At 37.3% G+C, this 23,481-nt stretch overlaps 1 protein-coding gene across 1 annotated transcript; it reads left to right on the forward strand.

Annotated features, from left to right (window-relative positions):
* The first annotated feature begins 1,619 nt into the window (after positions 1–1,619).
* PSMA3 (proteasome 20S subunit alpha 3) lies at positions 1,620–21,802 on the forward strand. The gene is made up of 11 exons (XM_015071844.3): positions 1,620–1,778; positions 5,782–5,864; positions 8,667–8,790; positions 11,725–11,826; positions 12,123–12,196; positions 14,497–14,569; positions 16,216–16,281; positions 18,388–18,434; positions 20,340–20,407; positions 21,178–21,242; positions 21,647–21,802. The coding sequence occupies exons 1-11, from the start codon at positions 1,758–1,760 to the stop codon at positions 21,689–21,691; spliced, it is 768 nt and encodes a 255-aa protein (XP_014927330.1). The 5' UTR covers positions 1,620–1,757; the 3' UTR covers positions 21,692–21,802.
* Positions 21,803–23,481: the final 1,679 nt, after the last annotated feature.

The raw sequence follows: 23,481 nt of genomic DNA on the forward strand, positions 1-23,481 counted from the left end.
GGCTAGTCTTCCAAATAAATTCAAAGCTTTTATCCATTTGTTCAAGAATAAAAACTAACCATTAATTATAATGCTTCATTAGCAGAAAGAAGCAACTGAAACTCTTCCTTCTCCCTTTTTTTTTACATCCAATGTTTCAGCAAGCCCTATATACCGAAAATCCATCAACACATTTCTACTTCCACTGCCACTACCGCTGTCCAAAACACTCTCCATTACTTCTTGCTCAAAGACTGCAATAGCTTTCCAAATAGTCTCCCTTATCTATCAGTCTTCACACTGAAGCAAGAGAGATAATTTAATAACTTAAATTAGATCATATAATTCCCCTGCTTAAAAAACTAACGACCTGACAACAGAAAGGCAATAACATATGTGGAAGGAATGATGGAATTAGAAAATCACCATTAGGCAAGCATACTAATCCATCCAACTAGAAATCATGGAATACTATAATTAGTTGGTAAAAGATTGAGGAGCTACTAGTAGGATATTTATAAGAGCAGTCTCAAAGTATTTCTTCACAAGATATTTATTAATTACAAAGAGCAAAATAGAAACTTTATGGTGGAGAAATCTTAAGCAAGTTAACATCATCAGCAATAGAACAGACATCATGTGCCTACTAATATAATGCTATAATATGAATGAAAGGTTACTTTTGAGGCATTCCTGCTGAAAATTTATCACCTGACTCCTATCATGAAAAATATCATACAAACCTAAATTGAGGAATACCCCATTATATAAATGGTTTGTATTCTTCAAAAATGTTAATGCCGTGAAACATGAAGAAATATTAAGCAAGTATTTTCCAGATTGAAGGAGGCTAGAATCATGACAACTGTGACAGGCCAGACTGACCTGGCAGTTCTTATAACAAGCTTATATTCCCATAACAATCCTAAATTTCAGTTTAAATATTAGCCAATCAGAAAGTTATTCCCTAAGTACCAGGCCTCCATTGTCTCTTACCTTTTTAAGTACAAGGTGCAACTGTTTTGCCTATTTCCTCTTTTACACCCATTTCCTCCCATTTAATGGGATGGGATTGTTTCCTTCACCGGTTAATCAACAGTGTTCAACAGAGTACTTGGGACCTGCTAGAGCTCAATAGGTAATCAGTCTTATCCTTAATTTTACTAGAGTCATACTCATAGAAAAGATAGTAATTCTTCTGTAAAATCCCGACCTGAGCTCAAACGTGCATTTAGAGTGAAACTTCCTTCCTTCTTGTAAGAACAGGTGGGTGAAAGGGATACCAAGATACTGGGTGGGAACCAGGATGCCAAGGGTGAAGGGAGACTTCTCCCTTACCACTTTCTTTGGTCTTTGTAGAGTGTGACAGCATCCCTCCGCTTTGCTTCAAGAAAGAATAAAGTAGCGAAAAAGAGGGATAAGATTAAAGGTAAATAATAATTTCTAGGAAATGTAATGAAGCCGCTCCTCAACCTACCCGATGACTATGACGACTCAACGACACTAGGGACAGAAACTGAGTAATAAGGAACCCCCGCTGCCTTTCTTCCTTTCCCCCCCACCTCATTTGCTTCCGTACACGCACACCGCCCGTCAAGCCCCTCCTTTTCCCACAATCCTCTATTTCCCAGGCTGACGTTAGAGGAACCAGCCACAGAGGACAAGGCTATTGGTTGAAAGAGCAGCCAATGAGAGAGCCTGTTACTAGTCTGGGGGCTGCGGTATTGGGGGAGCGCTTTAGGCCTTGAAACCCTCCGCGTCCCGGAGGTTTCTGCACGATGAGCTCAATCGGGACTGGGGTGAGTTTGTAGCCTCTTGGCCTAATGGAGTAGCCAACAGATTAGCGTTGAAGGGAACTTGGACACACCGCTTGGGGTGCGCCGCCTCGGCGTGCGCCGGGACTGCCTTCGGCCAGGTGGGCCGCTTCCCCTTGTCTGGTGCCCAGCATTCTTTTCCTGCTAATTTGTAGGCCCCTCATTTAGGGCGACCGTGACCTGAAGCTCTTCAGCTCAGGTGTGGCGGGCTGGGCGGCGCAGCAGTGTGATTGGGAGCCGCTTTGGATTGCTGAGTCACTTTCTTTGGCCTCTTAGGGAAACCGAAAGTGGAAACTCGTGGAGCCTGTAATAGGGTGTGAAGCGTTTGGGAGACAGCTTCTTGAGAACCGCCGAGGCAAGGCGGCTTTAGATTCCAAGGTCTGGGACGCAGCTTTCCATGGACCGCCTTTGCAGTTCCCAGGGTGCTGCTGACTCACTGGGCCTTCCCCATGTTGCCTTCGAGTGTACTGACCGTCCGCTTTGCAGGAGTCCCTGGAACCCCTGTCGGGGCAGAGTTGATAGAAACATTGTCTCAAAAGTGAAATCTGAAGGAGGCTTTACAAAAGTTTTCCCTTTGTCCCAGCTTTTCCTGTACGAATTACTTAACATCACTTTGCGGTATCGGTACGGTAAACATTTAAATTATTAGCTAGGGACTTAACCGCTTCTGTTAACAGACTTGGGGATTTTGGAGTTGGATTTGTTAACTTGTTCAGTTTACTACTTTCCTGTGTTAAACGTACCGCACACATGCAGCCTTTTGCTTATTCCTTTTATGTATTTCTCCGTATAGATAATCTAGTTTTTATTTAGAAGTATTTATTCGTTGTGTGCACTACAGGCATAGACTAATGGGTTTCTAAGTTCATCAGTTCCCAGTGTTCACAAGATTTTGATACTCCGCAGTAAGCCCAGGTACTGGTTTTCCTAGTTTGATAATTTGAATGATTTAATCCATTCGGTTATGAGATACTAAAGTTATGACAACGGTTTTAGATTAGTAGATGCTCAGTTATGCATGGTGTAGCAAATTGACTTCGCCACTACATTACTATTACCTTCAATTAATAGTGTTTTGTTCTGAAAGCCCTTTAAAAAATACTTGGTAAATATAAACGTGAGATATTTTGGTATTACGATAGTAGAGTTAAGGATCTTGGTTTAATAGATCAGGAAATTGATCAGGAAGCACCACTGTTGAAGTGAAGACCACTTTGGTCTTTGCTTTTTCCAAGAACTCCAAGTATGAAGACCTGTGTACTTGACATTTATCTCCACTTGATTGTTTTTGTTTTAATTTTTTTTTTACATTTATTCATTTTTGAGAGAGACAGAGCACAAGTGGGGGAGGGGCAGAGAGAGAGGGAGATACAGAATGAGAAGCAGGTTCCAGGCTTTGAGCTGTCAGCACAGAGCCCCACGCGGGGCTGGAACTCAGAGCTGTGAGATCATGACCTGAGCCGAAGTCAGATGCCTAACTGACCCAGCCATCCAGGCGTCCCTCCACCTGATTGTTTAATAAGCATTTCAAACTACATGTCCAAAGTAGAGCTCTGGGTTTCCCCCTTCCCTACATTTTGCATCTCTTACAATCTTCAGCTCAGTGAATGGTCCAGTTCTAGTTGCTCAAATGAAAAAAGTCTATGATTCAAGTTAATTTACTTTTATTATTTTTTAAAAATGTTTGTTTATTTTTGAGAGAGAGAGAAACTGATGACACAGAGCCTGAGGTGGGGCTCGATCTCACTACCTTCAAGATCATGACCTGAGCTGAAATCCAGTCGGACACTTCTACCACTGAGCCACCCAGGCACCCGTCAAGTTTAATTTCTTTTCTCCTAGAGCCAATCCATTAGCAAGGTGTTTGTTTTTGTTTGTTTTTTTTTTTTTAACTTTGCCCTCACAAATATAGTCTTTCATCTCTTTTCCCTTAATCTAAGCCACCACCTTTGGAATACTTGATCTCTGCTTCCACCCTTCTCTCTATAGTTCGTGTTCCAGATGAAGTTTTAGAAAAATGAGATTGTATCACTCCCTCCACCCCTGCTTCAACTCCAGTGACTTCCTGTTGCATTTAGAGTAAGATAAAAACTTCGTACATCAGCCTTAGGAGACTCAAAATAGTTTGGCCTTTACATGCCTCTGATACGATTTATTCTTCTCTCCACCACTTAGTGCTCAAGACACAGTGGCCTGTTTCTTTTCCCACATTGTGCTACCCTTATTTCTACCCTAAGATTTTTATGCCAAAGGCCACAATGGCTCCTCCATATCCTAAATGGCTACTTACTTGTCATTTAGGTCTGGCTGCGCCTAAATAGCTAAATATACATATGTTCTAGCAAGGTCTTCCCTGATCAGGTAGTCTGTACTAGGTTCTCAGATTGTCTCTTCACCCTGTCTTCTTTTCATCATAATACTTTTTCTAGTTTACTGCTGTATTTCCAGCCCATAGATTTGTGTGTGGTCTCATTTGAAAATGAAAGACTTCAAGAATGAGTATCCTTTGGGGCTCCTGGGTGGCTTAGTAGATTGAGCCCTCAACTCTTGATTTCAGCTTGGGTCATGATCCCAGGGTCATGGGTTTAAGCCCTGCATCAGGCTCTGTGCTGAGCGTGGAGTCTGCTTAAAATTCTCTCTCTCTCTCTCTCTCTCTCTCTCTCTCTCTCTCTCCCTCTGCCCCTCTCCCCCCCACACATATACTCTCTCTCTCTTTCTCAAAAAAAAAAAAAAAAAAAAAGAATGAGTAGGGGCGCCTGCTGGGTGGCTCAGTAGGTTAAGCTCCGACTCTTGATTTCAGTTCAGGTCATGATGTCACAGTTCGTGAGTTTGAGCCCCTCATGGGGCTCTGTGCTGACTCCTTGGAGCCTGCTTGGGATTCTCTCCCTCTTTCTCTGCCCCTCCACTGCTTGTTCTCTCTCTCAAAATAAATAAATAAACATTTAAAAAAGTGAGTATTCTTTGTAATTGCTTTTTTTTCTTTTTAAATGTGTTATTTATTTTTGAGAGAGAATATGAGCAGGGGAGGGGCAGAGAGAGAAGGAGACAAACTATCTGAAGTGGGCTCTGTGCTGACAGTAGTGAGCCCGATGTGGGGCTCGAACTCCACGGACAGAAAGATCATGACCTGAGCCAAAGTCAGACATACAACTGACTGAGCCACCCAGGTGCCCCCATTCTTTGTAATTTCTTATAGTGACTATATATAATAGATGTTTATTAAATGTTTAAATGCTGTATTTTTTCCCCTAAGGTCTTTCAGTTTGTTAGTGCCACAGCAATGAATTAACCTGTTCTGACAACAGTTGTGTTTCTACCATACCATAGTACAGGCATACACTTCACAGATTGCATTTTTTTTTCTTTTTAACATATTGAAGGTTTGTAGCAACTGTGTTTTCAGCAGGTCTATTGGTGCCATTTTGTGTTTTGAGCACGTCTGTTGCTGCCATTTTTCCAACAACATTTGTTCACCTCATGTCTCTGTGTCACATTTTGGTAATTCTTGCAATATTTCAAACCTTTTCATTACTCCTAAGTTTGTTATGGTGATCTGTGATCAGTGATTACAACTCACTAACAGCTCAGACATAATGCTCCTGCACACTGAGTAGACTACGGTATAAACATAACTTTAATATACACTGGGAATCCAAAAAGTTTATTTTACTCACTTTATTGTGGTGATCTGGAGCCCAGAGCATGTCCATTTTGTACAAAAATGAACTTTGTTCAGTGCGGAAAACATCTGACTTTACCTTGGACTTGTATCTGTTGCTTTTCAGTAGCAGAAATCGAAACTAGCTTTTCTCAGTTGCTTTTGCCACTCTGACATGCTGCCTTTTCCTCTTCAAAGCAAAATCTTTGAGATTTAACACTCCTTCCTTCCCCTCATCTTTCTGATGTGTAAGCCATTTAGAAATAGATAATAAGGTTATTATTGCGAAAGATACATAATTTAAGCTTATTGTTACCTTTTTCTTCCCAGTATGACCTGTCAGCCTCTACATTCTCTCCTGATGGAAGAGTTTTTCAAGTTGAATATGCTATGAAAGCTGTGGAAAATAGTAGGTAAGAAACATTGTTTTACTTGAAATTTAGTATGTTTTAATCAGGTATCAAGTATCTCCTTTTCCATATTTTTGGTAATTAGGCTTTTTATGTTACTTTGGTACAAAATAATAGGTGCCCTAAAATAATCTCAACTTACTGGTCATTTCTGGATCTCTTTTTAGGTCAGATCTTTCCATGAGCCTCAGTCCTATATTTCCTGTTGGTTCCAAGGTTATCCACTTAGACATTCCACCATGTCTCACATGTAGTGTATATAACCAAATTCCTTTATCATCTTTGCCAGCCCATTTTCCTTTTTAAAATTCTTGATTTATAGCATTGTTTGCTTGGCTGTTAGGTTTGTTACTTTGTCATTTTATCTTTCTTTAAATTTTGAGAGAGAGAGAGAGAGATAGTGCAAGTGGGAGAACGGAAGAGGGAGAGGAAGAATCTCAAGCAGGCTCTATGCTGAGCTCGACATGGGGCTACAAATTGTGAAATTATGATCTGAGCTGAAATCAAGAATCAGATGCGTAATCAACTGAGCCACCCAGGCGCCCCTGTCATTTTATCTTTTATTTCCTTGTGTTTGAAGTGTCCTATGCAGTTCGTCACATCCAGCAGGATTTTTTTTTTTTTAATTCTTTTCTGCTGCCACACCCCAAAAGTATGGGACTCACTAAGATATCTTCTTGTTGGACTCATTTCCTTCACTCTGTCTTTTATTGTTTAGTGTAATGTGCCAAAATTATTCCTTGGTACCATTGTAATATCTTGGTTGAACTATTAGCTTGTTGACACATTTTATGAGTCCTTTATTGAAGAGATTTTGCAGTCAGTTATACTTACATGATCGTTGTATCTTGGAATCTAAAGCAGCTTTGGGATGAATTAAAAGACTTTTTTTTTTTTTTTTTTAAATTTTTTTTTTCAACGTTTATTTATTTTTGGGACAGAGAGAGACAGAGCATGAACGGGCGAGGGGCAGAGAGAGAGGGAGACACAGAATCAGAAACAGGCTCCAGGCTCTGAGCCATCAGCCCAGAGCCCGACGCGGGGCTCGAACTCACGGACGGCGAGATCATGACCTGGCTGAAGTCGGACGCTTAACCGACTGCGCCACCCAGGCGCCCCTAAAAGACTTTTTAAAAATAATTTATTTAATAATGTCTCATTCTCTTAAAAAGTCCTCTTGAAGGACTTTTTTTTTTTGCCTGGTAAACAAATAGTGTTGGTGTTTGAGCCAAATTTTTTCATTTATATAATGAAATCTTTTGGATTAGAGGTGGAGTAGGGAAGTGTTTCCAGAATTTTATTTTACTCTTATTTTTTTTTAAGTGTATTTCTTTTGAGAGAGAGCAGGGGAGGGGCAGGGAGAGAGAGGGAGAGAGAAAATCCCAAGCAGGGCTGTGCTGTCAGCAGAGCCAGATGCAGGGCTCTATCTCATGAGCCAAAATCAAGAGTTGGATACTTAACCTACTGAGCCACCCACGTGCCCGTTTGCAGAATTTTAGTAAAGTCCACATGTAAATACTTTTTGCTAGTACCACATAAAAGCAAAAATGAACATAAGGTGTTTGAGGGAAGATAGTGAAGTTGAATTCAGTAGTGTGTGGGATTTATAATAGGAAATTCAATAAGCTAGATGGGCTTTGTAGATTCTCAGGATTGAAAGCTGGACCAAGGAGTTTAAACTCAAAAGGGGAACCATTGTAGATACCTGATACGTGAGAGAAGGAGTGTCTGAAATTTTTTGTGAAATTTGTGTGTGGCTCTGTTCATTTATCTGGTTTTTTTCATCAGAATTCCCTTTTTATTAAAAGGATTAGAAGGGGTGCCAGTGTGGCTCAGTTGGTTAAACGTCCAGCTTCTGCTCAGCTCACGAACTTGCCATTTGTGACCTGCTTCACGTTATGTCTCCCTCTCTCTCTGCCCCTCCCTCTTCCTCTCTCTCTCTCACTCTCAAAAATAAACAGACATTAAAAAAAATTTAAAAAAAGGGGCGCTTGGGTGGCTCAGTCGATTAGGTGTCCGACTTCAGTTCAGGTCATGATCTCGCGGTCAGTGAGTTCGAGCCCCACTTCAGACTCTGTGCTGACAGCTCAGAGCCTGGAGTCTTTGGATTCTGCGTCTCCCTCTCTCTTTGCCCCTCTACCGCTCTGTCTCTGTCTCTCAAAAATGAATAAATGTTAAAAAAAATTAAAAAAGAATTAGAAGAACAAAGTTAATGATATATTTTCATCTTGAAGTGGTAGCATATAATTTCTCCACATTTTACTTAAGAGATTAAGATCCATTTTGTTTTCAGCAGTTGTCTAAAATGTATATTCTTTGATATAGTTTTATAAGCACTGGTTGTTGCAAAAGAAGCAAATGAGCAAAAGAAAAGAACTCTAATTTTTCCACTTAGATTAGTCACTGTTTACTTTTTGGTTTGTATATAACCTGTCTTTTCTATGCATTTTTATGTACCATTTTTAATGGACATGAGCTAAGTCAACATTTATTATAGTGTATTATCATGTGTCAGACACTGTGCCATTTTGTACTATTTTGTTGGCATCTTTTCTCACAAGTATTAATATCTTTTTATGTCATGATATGCTAGATTTTTTTGGTCATCTCATGATGTACATTTACATGAACCTAATTTATCACACTTCAGGCTGTCCTCTTTCTCGTTTTCAAATGTATTTGTTTTAAATTTAAATTTAGCATGCTTTAAAAAATGTTACCTATTTTTATGTTTTTTTTTTTTAAAGTTTATGAAGTTCCTTTTATTTTCAGTTAAAAAAATTGATTTTTTTCTACTTGTTCCAGTACAGCTATTGGAATCAGATGTAAAGATGGCGTTGTCTTTGGGGTAGAAAAGTTAGTCCTTTCTAAACTTTATGAAGAAGGTTCCAACAAACGACTTTTTAATGTTGATCGGCATGTTGGAATGGTAGGTCACATTTTAAAATGTTCCTTTTTGCGTTGTCCAATTTCTTTCTTGTGAAGTAACCGTAATATGTTAAACTGTGATTATAGGAACTCATTTATTACGTCAGAACTGAGGCAGAAACCAATCAGAGAGCAGCCACAGAAGTAATCACAGTGATTACTGATACTGGCTTGTGAATAGTTCACTGTCCAAAAGAAAGGTAGTGTTCTTGTAACCTGATTGGAGATACATTTGAAAAATTGCCTTAAGAAAATGAGGGGAAAAAGGTGGAAAGTATGTGTAGAAAGGAGATCTTGGCAGTGTAGATCACCAGTGAAAGTATAAGCTTGAGAGGCATAGAATTTTTAGCTTTTTGTATCTTTGTATTGTAGTAAAATGGAGCACCAAGAAACGATATTTAATGAAAGGAATAAACACTGTTTTATTTCTTGCAGCTGTATTTAGTTACTGCTCTGCATAATTGCAAGTGAAGCCATAAATACATTACTGGTATATACTGAAGTCATTCTATATAGATGTCAGACTGTAAAAGCAAAAAACGCAAAGGACTGATTCGAACCTTGGTTACTGAAAAGGCAAGGAAGAAAAGAGAACATGTGTGTGCCAGATACTGTGCTAGAACCTCTTTACATAAATTTCCTGTGTCTGATATCCCAGTGAAAGTAATATTAATCCCATTTTTATAGATAAGAAAACACAGCTGGTAAAGAAGTAATCTGGGCTTCAAACTTGGGTCTGCCTGGCCTACATGTTACTCCAGAGTCCATTCTGCAGGGTGAGATCCTATAGGACCCACTCATACTGCGGTTACCTTTGGTATTTCTAAATGATAGGTGTTACAAACACAAAAGGGTGGGAAGTATGTGTAGAAAAGAGATCTTGGCAGCGTAGGTCGCCAATGAAGGTGTAAAATGTAGCTGGTAAACTATAAAGCTACAGATTTTTTTGCTTCTTCAATGATTATTTTTTCTGAACATGTTTTTTCTCCCAAACAAATTTATTATGCCAGTGAAACTGGTAATGGTTTTTCTTCTGTCATGTGGACCTCTATATTTATTTATTCTTAAAATTTGGGTATAGTTGACATACAATATGAAACTGGTATGTTTTGATGTAACTTCCCAGATTGTAACCTAGCTGATAGGAAGAAACTAGTGAATTATACATTCTTTTTAGTAGAAGAAAAATTTAGGTAGGTGCGTTTTGAAAAAAGTTGTGTGTCCTTAAAGGTAGTGATGGGAAAACGTTGCCCTAGAACTTTAAAATTTGTCTCATTTGTTAATTTAAAGCCAGGAAACTGATGGCATTCCTTATAGCTGGAAATTGGCAAAACATTACATGTGGAAGAGGGTTGGAGACAATAAAGGATTAATGTTTCATCTCCGCAGTTATCTTCAGTGGTTTGAGAATTATTGGACTTCACAGTAGGCTTTCTCCAAAGCAACAGAAGACTCTTTAAATGGTGAAACTTACTGGCTGAATGACCTTGGGGAAATTCTTGTGAACAGTTTCCTCACCTGCAAAAGTAGGGCAGTAGTAATACCTACCTCCTAACAGTTGTTACAATGTTAAAATTAAGTAAAATGCTTAGCATGAAATGAGTGCTGTGTTTTAGGAATTTTCATCGTTACTACTATTAGTAGGTAGCAGTAGAAAAGTGGCTATTATTTTGATATCACTTACTTTTAAATTCTGTAAATAAGCTGGCAATTCCTGGACTTCTTGGTTCCTTGTACTAAGAGTTTCAGTAATTTTTTTTGTCGGTTTACCTACACCAAAAGAACCACCCAGTGGTTCTGATTATGCATTTAGTTACAAACAACTTAGTGTTTATGTCCCCAAAATTTAATAACCGTGAAAGAAAAAATACACATACAATTAAAAATATTATTTTTTTTAGAAAAATATTTTTATTTTTAAAGAATAACAATGACTAACATGCACTGCACAACTTCTTACACTTTACATTTAAGTTTAAGCTGCGCTCTCCTCACCCCCCCGTTTCCTGTTCAAAATGGATTTTTGTATGATACTTATTTTTTATCACAACAACCCAGGTGCTCAACAGTATGATGGCATTGAAAGGAATATGAATGATCTCAGGGCGCCTGGGTGGCTCAGTCGGTTAAGTGTCCGACTTCAGCTCAGGTCATGATCTCGTCTCATGGTTCAAGAGATCGAGTCCCACGTCGGACTCTGTGCTGACAGCTCAGAGCCTGGAGCCTGCTTCAGATTCTGTGTCTCCCTCTTTCTCTGCCCCTCCCCAACTTGCACTCTGTTTCTCTCTCTCAAAAATAAACATTAAAAAAAAAAAAAAAGGAGTATGAATGATCTAATGTTGAAACTGAGCTACTTCAACATCTGTATCCCCCCAAATTCCAAATGTTGCACAACTGAGTTCACTATAGTGCCCCCAGCATATCTCACTCAGCACATGGTTTGGTAACTGCAGTTAACCAGTCTTGGAAGATGTGTGGTTTGTCATGTTTTGGTTTGTCCTTGCAATTTATTAGTCAATAAGCTGAAAAAGATTTGAGGTTGGGCTTTTAGACCCAAACTTTTAGTAACTTGACATAGAACTGCTTTAAATAGAGATCAGTCCTGATCAAGATCAATAGTTTTATTCTTGTTGCTTATTTAGAGTGACTGGTAAATTGGGAGACATGGAGGATTAATTACAGAAATACTGCTTGTGAATGTCATTGAACAAAACAATGAAGTCACACTTGGTAAATTTCTGAACTATAATTCCATACTTCTTTTTTCATCCCATCCCATCAAAATGCCAGAGTGCCTTATAAAGACCTTTAAGCCAAATGGTTTCTAATGGTGATGCTTGTTAAAATATTAAGTAAGCCTACAGTAATTACACACTTTCCTTGGTTTGTGATAGGAAGGTATTTATTTACTAAATTGGTACCTACTTTCTTTCAGGCAGTAGCAGGTTTGCTGGCGGATGCGCGATCTTTAGCAGACATTGCAAGAGAAGAAGCTTCCAACTTCAGATCTAATTTTGGCTATAACATTCCATTAAAAGTAAGTTGAGGATGCCTGGGTGGCTCAGTCGGTTAAGCAGCCGACTTCGGCTCAGGTCGTGATCTCGCAGTCTGTGGGTTCGAGCCCCGTGTCGGGCTCTGTGCCGCCAGCTCAGAGCCTGGAGCCTGTTTCAGATTCTGTGTCTCCCCCTCTCTCTCTGACTCTCCCCTGCTTGTTCTCTTTCTCTCTCTCTCTCAAATAATAAACATAAAAAAAAAAGTTGCTAATATGTTGAGGAACCTTTTGAACAGTAATAGAAATTTACTGATAAGCTCTTTTGTTTTTCTCCCTTATAGCATCTTGCAGACAGAGTGGCCATGTATGTACATGCATATACACTCTACAGTGCTGTTAGACCTTTTGGCTGCAGGTATGAAATTTTGTGACATAGTCAGATCTGGACTATAGGTATCTGTTTGCCCTGGTATCTTAGCCTTTTTTTTATACCCTTAAAAATGAGCTATGACCAAAAAGTATTAGGACAGTGATCCAATAAAACTGTGCATCAAAATAAAAACTTTGAATTGTGAAAAAGACTACAAATTTGAAGTGACGAGAAAACACAGAACTGATAGTAAGAACTTTAATTTGATTATAATAAATTCTCTGGAGAAATGTGGTCAAAAGGTAAAAGGCTCTAAGATAAATAAATGCTAGGGATGCAGTGTACATTATGATGACTGTAGTTAACACTACTATGTGATATATGGCAAGGTTGTTGAGAGTACATTCTAAGAATTTTCATCACAAGGAGAAAATTTTTTTCTCTTCATTGTATCTTTTTGAGATGATGGATGTTCCTAAACCTGTCGTAATCATCTCACAATATGTGTAAATCAAACCATCATGCTATACGCTGTATAGTGCTGCATGTTAATTATTTCTCAGTAAAATAAAAAAAAAAATTCTCTGGTGTCAGACCCCAACATTCTCAGGAGGCAACAAACTGATTTTAACTACATCCTCTGTTGTCATTATTTTTAGGGTAGCCAACTAAACTAACACTTCAGTTTTCTTACTAACTTCCATCTGATATACTTAAAGCGGTTAGGTTCAATGCTCTTAATTGGGAGTTTTTTTCGCAATCGAGAATGAGTCCATACAAAATTGCCTTTCATAGTTCTCAGTCACAATTTTTTATTTCAGTTAAGATGAACTGCTGGTGTTTTTATTCTGAGAGGAAAGCTGAGATTCAATTGTATTGAGACTTGGAATACACGTAAATATTTAAATAGGGCTCAGAGACCTGTCATGACTCTAGATTTTCCTAAAAAGACTTGTTTAGTTTATAACTTAAAAAAAATAAACATTTCTGTCTGATCATGGTAAAACATTTACTAACATCCGACTGCTTCCACTGGTAAAATGTTGTGGAAAGAAAGTTTATTAGCTGTAGTCCTACCTTTGAGTTGCTTATAATCAGTCATATTTAAATTACTGAGGACAGATGTTAGAGAAAACCTGAGCTTTATTCTAGCCATAAGATAGGCCTGTGGACATTTTTTATATTAGTTGTTCTTCAGGTTCTCACTTAAATTACATTGAAACCCTTTGCTTTCAATACCTTTCAACTTTTATTAAACCTTTGAACAGCACTCTGAATTCATTTCTCTATTTTTAAGCAAGCAAAAATGGTGGAGAGAACTTTTCAGCAAATATTTATTGAGCATATACTATGAGTCAGTCGTAGATGTGGGAGGGGGTAGGACATAAAGATGAGTAAGTTATCATTGATACAATTTTATAGGTGATATGATGAAATGCACTGACTATAGTGGGGCATCAGTTAGGGAAAGGACACTTTCATGAAGAGATGGCAAGGAAAAGAATGTGAAATATAGGTGGAATGGTTAAGAATATTTCATTCAAAGGGACTAGTATGAAATTACATGGGCATTTCAGGTAATGTATAGGTAGTCAAGTATACTTGGTATGTGGAAGGATACTGAAGATGTAGGTACGGGCAAGATCATACAGAAGTCTATGTTCCATACAAGGAAACGTTGAAGGGTTATGATAATCAGTTATATATTCTGAGAGGTAAGTCTCACGGAAGATGGAAGGAAATGATTGTAGGGGTGGGAATTGGACAGTTGGCTGTCACAGTAGTCTGTATAGGAAGTGATACTTAAGATGAGGCTGGTTTCTTTTCTCCTTTTAAGGCAAACTAAATCACAATTTCAGAAAATCACTAATATCATGATTATTTAATGGCCTGATTTTGTCACATATAAAAACACATTAAATCAGTCTGGATTATTGTAGAAAAATAACTGGAGGAATATTGGGGAAATAACCAAGAAAGAATAAAGGATGGAACAAGAGTTTGAGGCAGACTGAATGTATTCCCATTAGTTTTGTTATCTTGGCTTTTTCATGTTTATTCCTTTACCTATTGGGTCTTCCCCTTAGTTTTCACCTGTCATTACTTCTTTGTCTACACTGCTGTCTTCTCAGATCAGTTTCATCAGTAAGTTTAATACTAACCAAAGCCACACAAATTTTGAACAATTTCAATTATATACTAGTTTTTATTGAAACTACCTCATCAAAGTGTTTATTAGGACTTATATGTATATTAGTAGTTTATCTTAGAAAGTGTAATTGTTTTTATTGTATTTTTATGGTATTTTAAGAACTATGGTTTAAACCTAACTTACTTTCATGCAGTTTCATGTTAGGGTCTTACAGTGTGAATGATGGTGCACAGCTCTACATGATTGACCCATCAGGAGTTTCATATGTGAGTAATTTTGAATCATGAATTTCTATTTCTAGTTTAATGGTATCTCATTAGCATGTAAGTCATATATTTGGATTACATGAAATTTCTTTTAAAATTCAAGGAAAGTAACCATTTTTGTTTATTATTAATAACAACCTGTGGATATGAGGCAAAGAAAGGATTATGGCTTAAAAAATTTTTTTAGTGTTTATTTTTGAGAGAGAGCGAGAGAGCTAGTGTGTGTGTGTGTGTGTGTGTGTGAGTAGGAGAGGAGCAGAGAGAGAGGGAGATATGGAATCTGAAGCAGGCTCTAGGCTCTGAGCTGTCAGCACAGAGCCTGACATGGGGCTCAAACTCACAAACCATGAGATCATGACCTGAGTTGAAGTCAGAGGCTTAGCTGACCGAGCCACTCAAGTGCCCTGATTTATGGCTTTCAATATGCTGTTCATAGAAACTAAATAGTGAACCTAAAAATCTGAATATGTGGTATTTTCCTTTATTGTGACAAATATTAGCAAGTCTTAAGACCAATACTAATACCTTCCCTTAAAAAAAAGGATTTTAGGGGAGTCTGGTGCAGTTAAGTGTCCAACTCTTGATTTCAGCTCATGATCTTATTGTTAGTGAGCTTTGGTGGTGTGGAGCCTACTTTGGGCTTCCCTCTCTCTCTGCCCCTTCCGTACTTGTATTCTCTCTCAAAAGTAAATACAATTTTTAACTTTTTTTTTTTTTTTTTTTGGGAGAGAGAACACATGTGAGCTGGGCAGGGAGAGAGAAAGGGGACAGAGAATCCGATGTGGGCTCCGCGCTGAACAGCAGTGAGCCCAGCCTGATGCGGGGCTTAAACCCACAAACTGCAAGGTCATGACCTGAGCTGAAGTCTGACGCTTACCTGACTGAGCCACCCAGATGCCCCTAAATAAACTTTAAAAAAAAAAAAAAAAAAAAAATTTAAATGTCATTTCTTGCATCTTTAATTACCTTATCTCTCTTCTGAGGTATTTATGGTTTTTAAAAATTAAAAAAAAAGACTATAGGTGCCTGGGTGGATCAGTTAAGCGTCTGACTTTGGCTCAGGTCATGATCTCATGGTTCGTAGATTCGAGCCCTGCATTGGGCTCTGTGCTGACAGCTCAGAGCCTGGAGCCTGCTTCAGATTCTGTGTTTCCCTCTCTCTCTCTGCCCCTACCCCGCTCATGCTATCTTTCTCTCAAAAATAAGTATTAAAAAAAAATTGTAAAAATAAAAACTGTATTTTGTCATGATACACAAGTATAAATGGGAATCCTTTAAAAAAATTTCAATATAATAAAAATTGAAAGTTTAGAATACTGAACTGTGTAATTATTTCAACTTTTTGTCATAATACTAAGAATTTTTCCATTCCTACTCTGAAAAACGTCTCGTTCATGAAGTGTGTGTTTTTCTTTGTATATGCCTCTAATACAAATAATCCAGATAATTCTAGAATTACATTTTTTTTTTCAGCTTGGTGTTCATTAGAATGTGTTTGTATTTCTCCATATTTACTTTTGAAAATTATTTAACATTCTTTCTTAACCTTTAAATAGGAACAGTTGTAGTTACTAATGATTTTAGAATAGTATAGCAATTTAATTAAACTATGTATGTATATTTTGGTGTGTGTTCTTTTTAAATAGGGTTATTGGGGTTGTGCCATTGGCAAAGCCAGGCAAGCTGCAAAGACGGAAATAGAAAAGCTTCAGGTAATACATACTTAATGCTTGAATTTTCCTATGACGTTACCCTCATGTAGTGAAGTTTTATCACAACAAATGAAACTGTTTAAGATTACATAGAGTGTGGTTTCCTGTTTAGAGCAGGGCTTTCTGAATGTAATAGGCTGAATAAGAAAGCTGGTCATGTCTGTATCTATACAGATAAGGTACGACACAGATACGATATATACAGAGTATAGATATATGTGCTATAGATATGTATGATAATTACAGAGTTGTGTCATGGAGCCCTTTATAATTTTGATGGCTAATGATAAACCCCTTAATCCAGAAAAATACACATGGAAATTTTCATATAATTTCATAATCCTTGAGGTCCATTCATGGAACTCTGTGACCCTTAGGTTGAGAACTTTGAAAGTCTTTAGAGTCTGTGTTCTGGTGCTTCTCTTTCCTTTGTTCCTAGTTAGATAAGGCATTAAACCCCATCCTGTTAAAACTGCCCACTTTTCTGTTCCCCCAAGAGCCATAAATTATTAGTGTAAAAAAAAATTTTAATGTCCTGGTTTTCCCTTTAGTCAAACTGTTCAACTTAACATTGAAACAGTATCCACTCTTTATTATTTATCAGAAACTTCCATTAAAGACAGGATTTTATCAGTATTGTGGTAAATGACAAAAAAATTTCATATATATTTAATATTCTGAACTGGAAACTTGCTCAACCATTCAACTTCAGGTCAGGTTCTAGAAAACATTTTTTGAGTGCTTAGAATTTTATGCCAAATTATAGGCCTACAAAAGCCTAATTTATATTTGGTATTTTAGTAAAATTGACAAAAAGACCTCAGAGGTCATTTTAGGTTAGCTCAATTCTATGTGAAACACACTGGCTAGAGTCATAGTATATGTTGATTATGAACAGACCTCATGATTCTTAGACCACGTCCTTTCACACCCCTCCTGGTGTGGTGCTAAGTTCCTACCTTCTCTTTTCCCTCTTGCTTTCATCTCTTCTGAATGTTATGTGGAAATTTGAAAATACAGTATTCAGAGCAGTCACCTATCCTGTCTTTCTGAGGTCAAATTGTAATAAACAAATCTGAGCTAAGAATGAATATCACTTTGAGGAACATGTGTATACTTAATGACAAAAACACACTCTAAAATCAGAGGTCAGTAAACTATGGCACACTGTCTGCTTTCTAAAGTTTTATTGGAACACAGTCATGTTTAGTCACTGGCTGCTTTCACAGTACAGTAGTAGAGTTTAAGAGTTGGAACACAGACCAAAGACCATATGTACCATAAAGTCTAAAATATTTACTACTTGGCTCTTTATTTCTATAAAGGAGTTTGCCAACCCATGATCTACATCATTGCTCTGGCTTGTTCTTCTGATGTTATTTACTAAGAATATTATGTCATAAAATAAAAATTTCATGAACATATATAAGAATATAATTGTCACTTAAAATGTGCTTTTCCATGTTTACTTAAGTTTGTCATTATTATGGTACAATTCACTAATTATAACCTATAAGGGCAGAACTATAAAGAAATAGGCATTCTTTTCCTTTATTTCCCCCCCCAATTTAACATGAAAAAAATGTAAACAGGAAAGATAAATAGTGCAACAAATCTCTCCATCTAGATCGAAAAGTTATTTTCTAATATTTTTACCCATTTTTTTTTTCCTGAACTGTTTGAAACAATTACAGACATCATGATGCTGTATCCCTAAATGCTTCAGCATTCATCTCTGTAGAATAACATTATTACACAGACGATAGTATTAGGTATTCAGTCTGTAGTCAAACCACCTCAGTAATCTGTTTCATTTTGTAACTTTTTCAAACCATGATAATTAAGGCTCACATTTCAGTCTTCACCTTCTCCCAGTGCTTATTTTTTTTAAGAGCCCATGCCAGTTGCTTTTATAGTCAGTCCCACATATTAGGTCTGTATTTCCTAGTAAGACTGGTATTCTTAAATTCAGTGTATTATGTTTTTGGTTTTATGTCTGAGACTCTAGTTCAAAACCAGGGGTACTGACAAAATTTGTGCAAAGAATCTGAAAATAGTTATATAAGTGGGAAGTTCTCCCGACTCATAACTTAATATTTTCTATAGATGAAAGAAATGACCTGCCGTGATGTCGTTAAAGAAGTTGCAAAAATGTAAGTTGAAATTTTTATTACCACTGACAAGTATTTCATTTGATCTTACCTTATACATTAATTCTAGAGGTCTGTTTTGTTTGGAAATAATTTAGTGCCTAAGGTGAATGTAACATTCTAATAACGTCTCATTACGGAGAAATATCCATATTTCAAGTGACAGAACAGACCTCGTGATTCAGCAAATGGGATGGGGAAAAATAGCTTTAATATAAAACTCTTATTAGGTGACAGAATTCACGAGGAGGAGGATACAGCGGACCTGTAAGCACTTCATTTGATAGCTCCTACCCTTTCAAATCTCAGAGGTCCCAGTAATAGGCATCTTAGCTTACAAATTTTATTTTAGGTTTTATAGCTAAATTATTTCTACACGTGAACCACGAAGCTGGCTCATTTATACAGTCTGTTTCTTTGGGCAAGATACGTTAATCATGAAAGTTTTTTAAGAAGATGAGAGCAGGTGCACCTGGGTGGCGTCTGACTCTTGATTTTAGCTCAGGTCATGATCTCAGGGTTGTGAGATTGATCCCTGCTTGGGGTCCATGCTGGGCGTGGAGCCTGCTTAAGAGTCTCTGTTCCTCTGCCCCTTACCCACTTGGGCGCTTTCTGTGTCTCAAAAAAAACAGAACAAAACAGTATTTCAATACATTTAAAAACAGCTTTAAGAAGTCCTGAAGTGGTTCATATTACAGGTACGTAGAATAGAATGCTTATGTGACTGCAGTAAGTAACCTCAAAGTCTTGAGTGGCATGCTTCAGAATTCACGGTTCTTCTAGGTCAAAGAATGTAATAATAGGCATGTGGTATTTCAGAAAATCCAATGAAATGCTAAGAGTCACAGCCAGCTTTTTAGACTTAAAAGTAATAAACATAATATTCCAGAGGATTCACGGCTCTTCTTTTCCACATGAGAACTACATCAACATGGTCTAGTCAGCAGTTTGTGCAAGTGCCTCAGGTTTTAGAATTAATAATACATGCAAGGAAAAAAATCTAAGAGGCTTTATTATATATTTAAATGACATCCTTAATCTCTTCAGCTATAATAAAATATTGGAAGTGTTATATAATTTTGTCCTGTCACCACTGTTCCAACTGCCACATCACCTGCCTTCCTCCTCCCTTTTACCAAGAGACCCTTCTACTTCCCAGTTAAGAAGCAGAACCCATTCTGTGATTGTCAGTTAATAACATGAGGAACACTGGGAACTACCTGACAACTGCCTGGGAAATAAAGAATCCTTACTGAACTGTACAACAGTTTAAATGTGATAAACTCCCATTCCTTCACTGAGAAATGCTTCTGGAAAACCGCCCTTACCACACCTTTTTATTTTTAGGTGTAACAGCAGATGCTAATTAGTTCTGTGTAAGAAAGCCATCCCTTATCATTTAGTAAAATGGAGCACTATGTATCTTTTACTTAGTCTAGAAAATTAAGATGCTTTCTCATACTATAGCAAGGCTTTAAAAATATCCTCCAAAGTAAACTGTGTGAAGATGCTGGAAAATGTAAAGAAAGTTTTGATATGATAGTTTTAATATGTTGTATGACAGTGCCTTCTTGTTTGTCGTAATTTGTTATGTGTTATAGTTTAGAGGCCAGGTTAAGGGGCATATAGTGCTTATAAAATGGAGAAGAGGTTTAAAAAGATACCTGCCAAGAAGCTTCAGACTGGAGGGACCAGTAATAACTGCAAACTACTAAGTTAGTTTAAAAAATAATCACTTAATGAAAGGAATAAACAAATATCCTGAAAAGGCAAAAGTAACGATTGGCCTTTTCCCATTTGAGGAAATGTTTCTTTTGAGGTTATATTAGGGACAGATGATCTAATTTGTGCTGACTGTGCATGTTTGTATAGGACCAAATGTTAATTTTAAACTTTTTTGTGTTCTAGAATTTACATAGTACACGATGAAGTTAAGGATAAAGCTTTTGAACTAGAGCTAAGCTGGGTTGGTGAAAGTAAGTTATTTTTGTACATTTATTTGCTCTAAGTCATCTGTACTAAACCTAATTTACCACTGGGTGCCTTTTTCTAATTTTAAAAATTGGTAATGACGCACATGTACATATTCATGTAACCACTGTGCTCTCTCTGATCAACAAATAGACCAGCTCCCCAGATCACCCTTTAGGCCTCTCTGAATTCATAGTCCTCTGCCTTCTCCCATAGGTAGTTCTGCCTGTCATTCAATTTTCTGTAAATGGAATTACACAGTATATATTTATTCTTTTATCCCTGATTTATTTTCTTCAACATTCCATTTGTGTAAATTATTTGTTATGTACAATATTTGTTCATTTGCCTTGCTGTATAGTGTTCTGTTGTCCAAATATATCACTAATTATTCATTTCCTCTTCTGCTGCTGGTTAGTTGGCCTCTTTCCAGTGGGTTTTTAAAAACTATAATGAATATGGGGCGCCTGGGTGGCTCAGTGCCAACTTTGGCTCGGGTCCTCCATCGGAATCTGTGCTGACAGCTCAGGGCCTGGAGCCTGCGTCGGATTCTGTGTCTCCCTCTCTCTCCGCCCCTCCTCTGCTAGCACTCTGTCTCTCTCTTTCTAAAATAAACTAAAAAAATAAATAAAAAAATAGAAACTATAATGAATAGGGCTGCTTTACCATAAACAACTTTAACATTAGATGAATTTTACCTATGGATTGGATACGTTGTATTGCAAATCACAACATAGGCCTCATTTCTAATTCATTTATATGGCTTAATTTGCAGTAACTAAAGGAAGACATGAAATTGTTCCAAAAGACATAAGGGAAGAGGCAGAGAAGTATGCTAAGGTAAGCTGCAGCATGTCAAAACTGTCTGTAGGTATGAAAGTAAGTGTTGAATAATAAAGGAACGTGATTGATTTCTATTAAATAATACTTGAGGCAAACTGAACCAAGGACCAAAATTTTCTAGGTTATCCTCAATGGGGATATGTTTGCCCTGGTTCCAAAAATTTTGCGTGTGAAAACATAAGGTTTTTCAGGACATTTAATGCTTTCATTCCATGTGTTCTATCAAGAGTATATAGTCTGTTCACTGTTAGAGCAAGATAAACTTAATTATCCTTTTCTTTAGTTGGGTATGTTATTCTAAGTGTTCATTTTTCAGCGACGTGCTTATTTAACCTTAATTAGATTCAGGCTGTTACAACAATATTAAAAATTGATTTTAAGCACTATCTTTCTCTTAACAGGAATCACTGAAGGAAGAAGATGAATCAGATGATGATAATATGTAACATTTGTTTCAGCATCTATTTTAAATTTCTAATACAGTCCCGTGTAACTCTTTAGCCCTGTGGATTATTATATATCCACAGACCAGTTTTCATTAAATTTTTGTCTTGTAACGACTGAAGTTTGATACCTGTGTAACAAAATTGGTGGGAGTAACCGAGTACATATTTACTTACTTGGCATTAAAATGTTGGTTTAGGTTTACTGAAAAAAATTCCTTAAGTGAAAATACTAAAAAAGAAACTTGGGAATCATTCATTCAGAGTTCCATTTCATCACTCGCCTAGAATCTAAAGATCATTTATCTATCGCTGGGCTTTTGTGAAGTAAGTCCCTACCAACTCGGTAGGTATTATTTGATGCCGCTACTCTGTTTTACATTTAGTAAAATGACGGTTGGCCAGCAGCCACTGTTAACCTTGAAGTGTGACACAGAAGAAAGGTTTTAGGCTCAAAAGTGAATTTTTTTCCCCTTTTATTGCAGTGAGGAGTGGGTTTAAGGAGCCACAAAGTCCCTATTCTGTCACTTCAAAAATGTCTTGATCTGTAAAGTTCAACTAAAGTACCCAGATTTATGCTAAATAAGAAGTTAGACTACAATTGGTATTGAGGCCTGTAAGAACCACTGTCATAACCTGAACAGTACTCAAAGCAGGAAGAAACAGTTTGTAACTCAGGCCAAGTATGCCAAGTCTACACACCCTTTACTGGGTTCATGCCAGTATCACTCTCAACTGTCATGCTTTCCTAAGAAGGTCATGTACTCATTGGAGTTTAGCAGCAGGATACTGCTGGACTTTGAACATCTCTGTAGTTCAAATAGCAAATCATTAGACATGAGTAGCTAACTACTATACAAACAAGTCAAGATTATTTATCATTACCACAGCTTTTATATAAAATAAAACTACCTGCTACATTTTATTCTATTGTGCTGTGAATTCACATCAGTATAGGGGCACCTGGGGTCAGGTGGTAGAGCATGTGACTCTGGATCTCAGGGGTGGTGGGGAGTTCAAGCCCCATGATAGGCATAGAGAGCTTCCTTGAAACAAAAAATTCACATCAGTATAGCTAAAAAAAGCCCTTTAAAAGAATAGACACTGGTTCTAAAGAAATTTCTAACTCTGAAGAGAGAAGCCACCTAAAAACTATAGATACTGTAACATAGATAACTGGAAAACTGTATAAACAGATATACCTATTTCAGCTATGAGACAGTTGACTTTCATACATAGTATATGTAAAATTAATAATCTAGGTTCAACTGTGGGAGGCACTCTGTAATTGCACCATTGAAATATTGATTAGCCTTTGTGGGGGGAAAAAGCTGGTACATTTTACTTTGATAAGATTATAAATTTATTTTCAGAGAAGATCCAGTACCTTATTTACTGTAAACTCTCTTGATATGGGCACCTGAAAAGAGAAATCAAAAATGTTTTAAAGAATCAAGTTTTAGTTTAGGGATTACAAAAAATATATTTATTAAAGCACTTATCTGATTAAGACTATCCATTTGCTTCTATTTCCATCATTCATAAAGGGACCTAAAAAATAAAAGAGAAAGATCAGTTGTAGGTCGTATGTTTTCCTTTCTTTTTTATTAAAAAAATTTTTTTTTTTAAATCTCTATTTATTTGAGAGAGAGACAGCATGTGAGCAGGGGAGGAGCAGAGAGAGAGGGAGACACAGAATGCGAAGCAGGCTCCAGGCTCTGAGCTGACAGCACAGAGCCTGATGCGGGGCTCGAGCTCACAAACTGGACTCACAAACTGTGAGATCATGACCT

The sequence above is a fragment of the Acinonyx jubatus genome, chromosome B3 (assembly GCF_027475565.1).
Source record: "Acinonyx jubatus isolate Ajub_Pintada_27869175 chromosome B3, VMU_Ajub_asm_v1.0, whole genome shotgun sequence".
In the NCBI taxonomy this organism is placed as follows: Eukaryota; Metazoa; Chordata; class Mammalia; order Carnivora; family Felidae; genus Acinonyx; species Acinonyx jubatus.

Excerpts from the sequence above, each read along its gene's own strand:
- PSMA3 (XM_015071844.3), top strand. The coding sequence starts at position 1,758 with ATGAGCTCAATCGGGACTGGG. Across the intron at positions 8,791-11,724 it reads TTGATCGGCATGTTGGAATG|GCAGTAGCAGGTTTGCTGGC; the intron begins GTAGGTCACATT and ends ACTTTCTTTCAG. Across the intron at positions 18,435-20,339 it reads GTTAAAGAAGTTGCAAAAAT|AATTTACATAGTACACGATG; the intron begins GTAAGTTGAAAT and ends TTTGTGTTCTAG.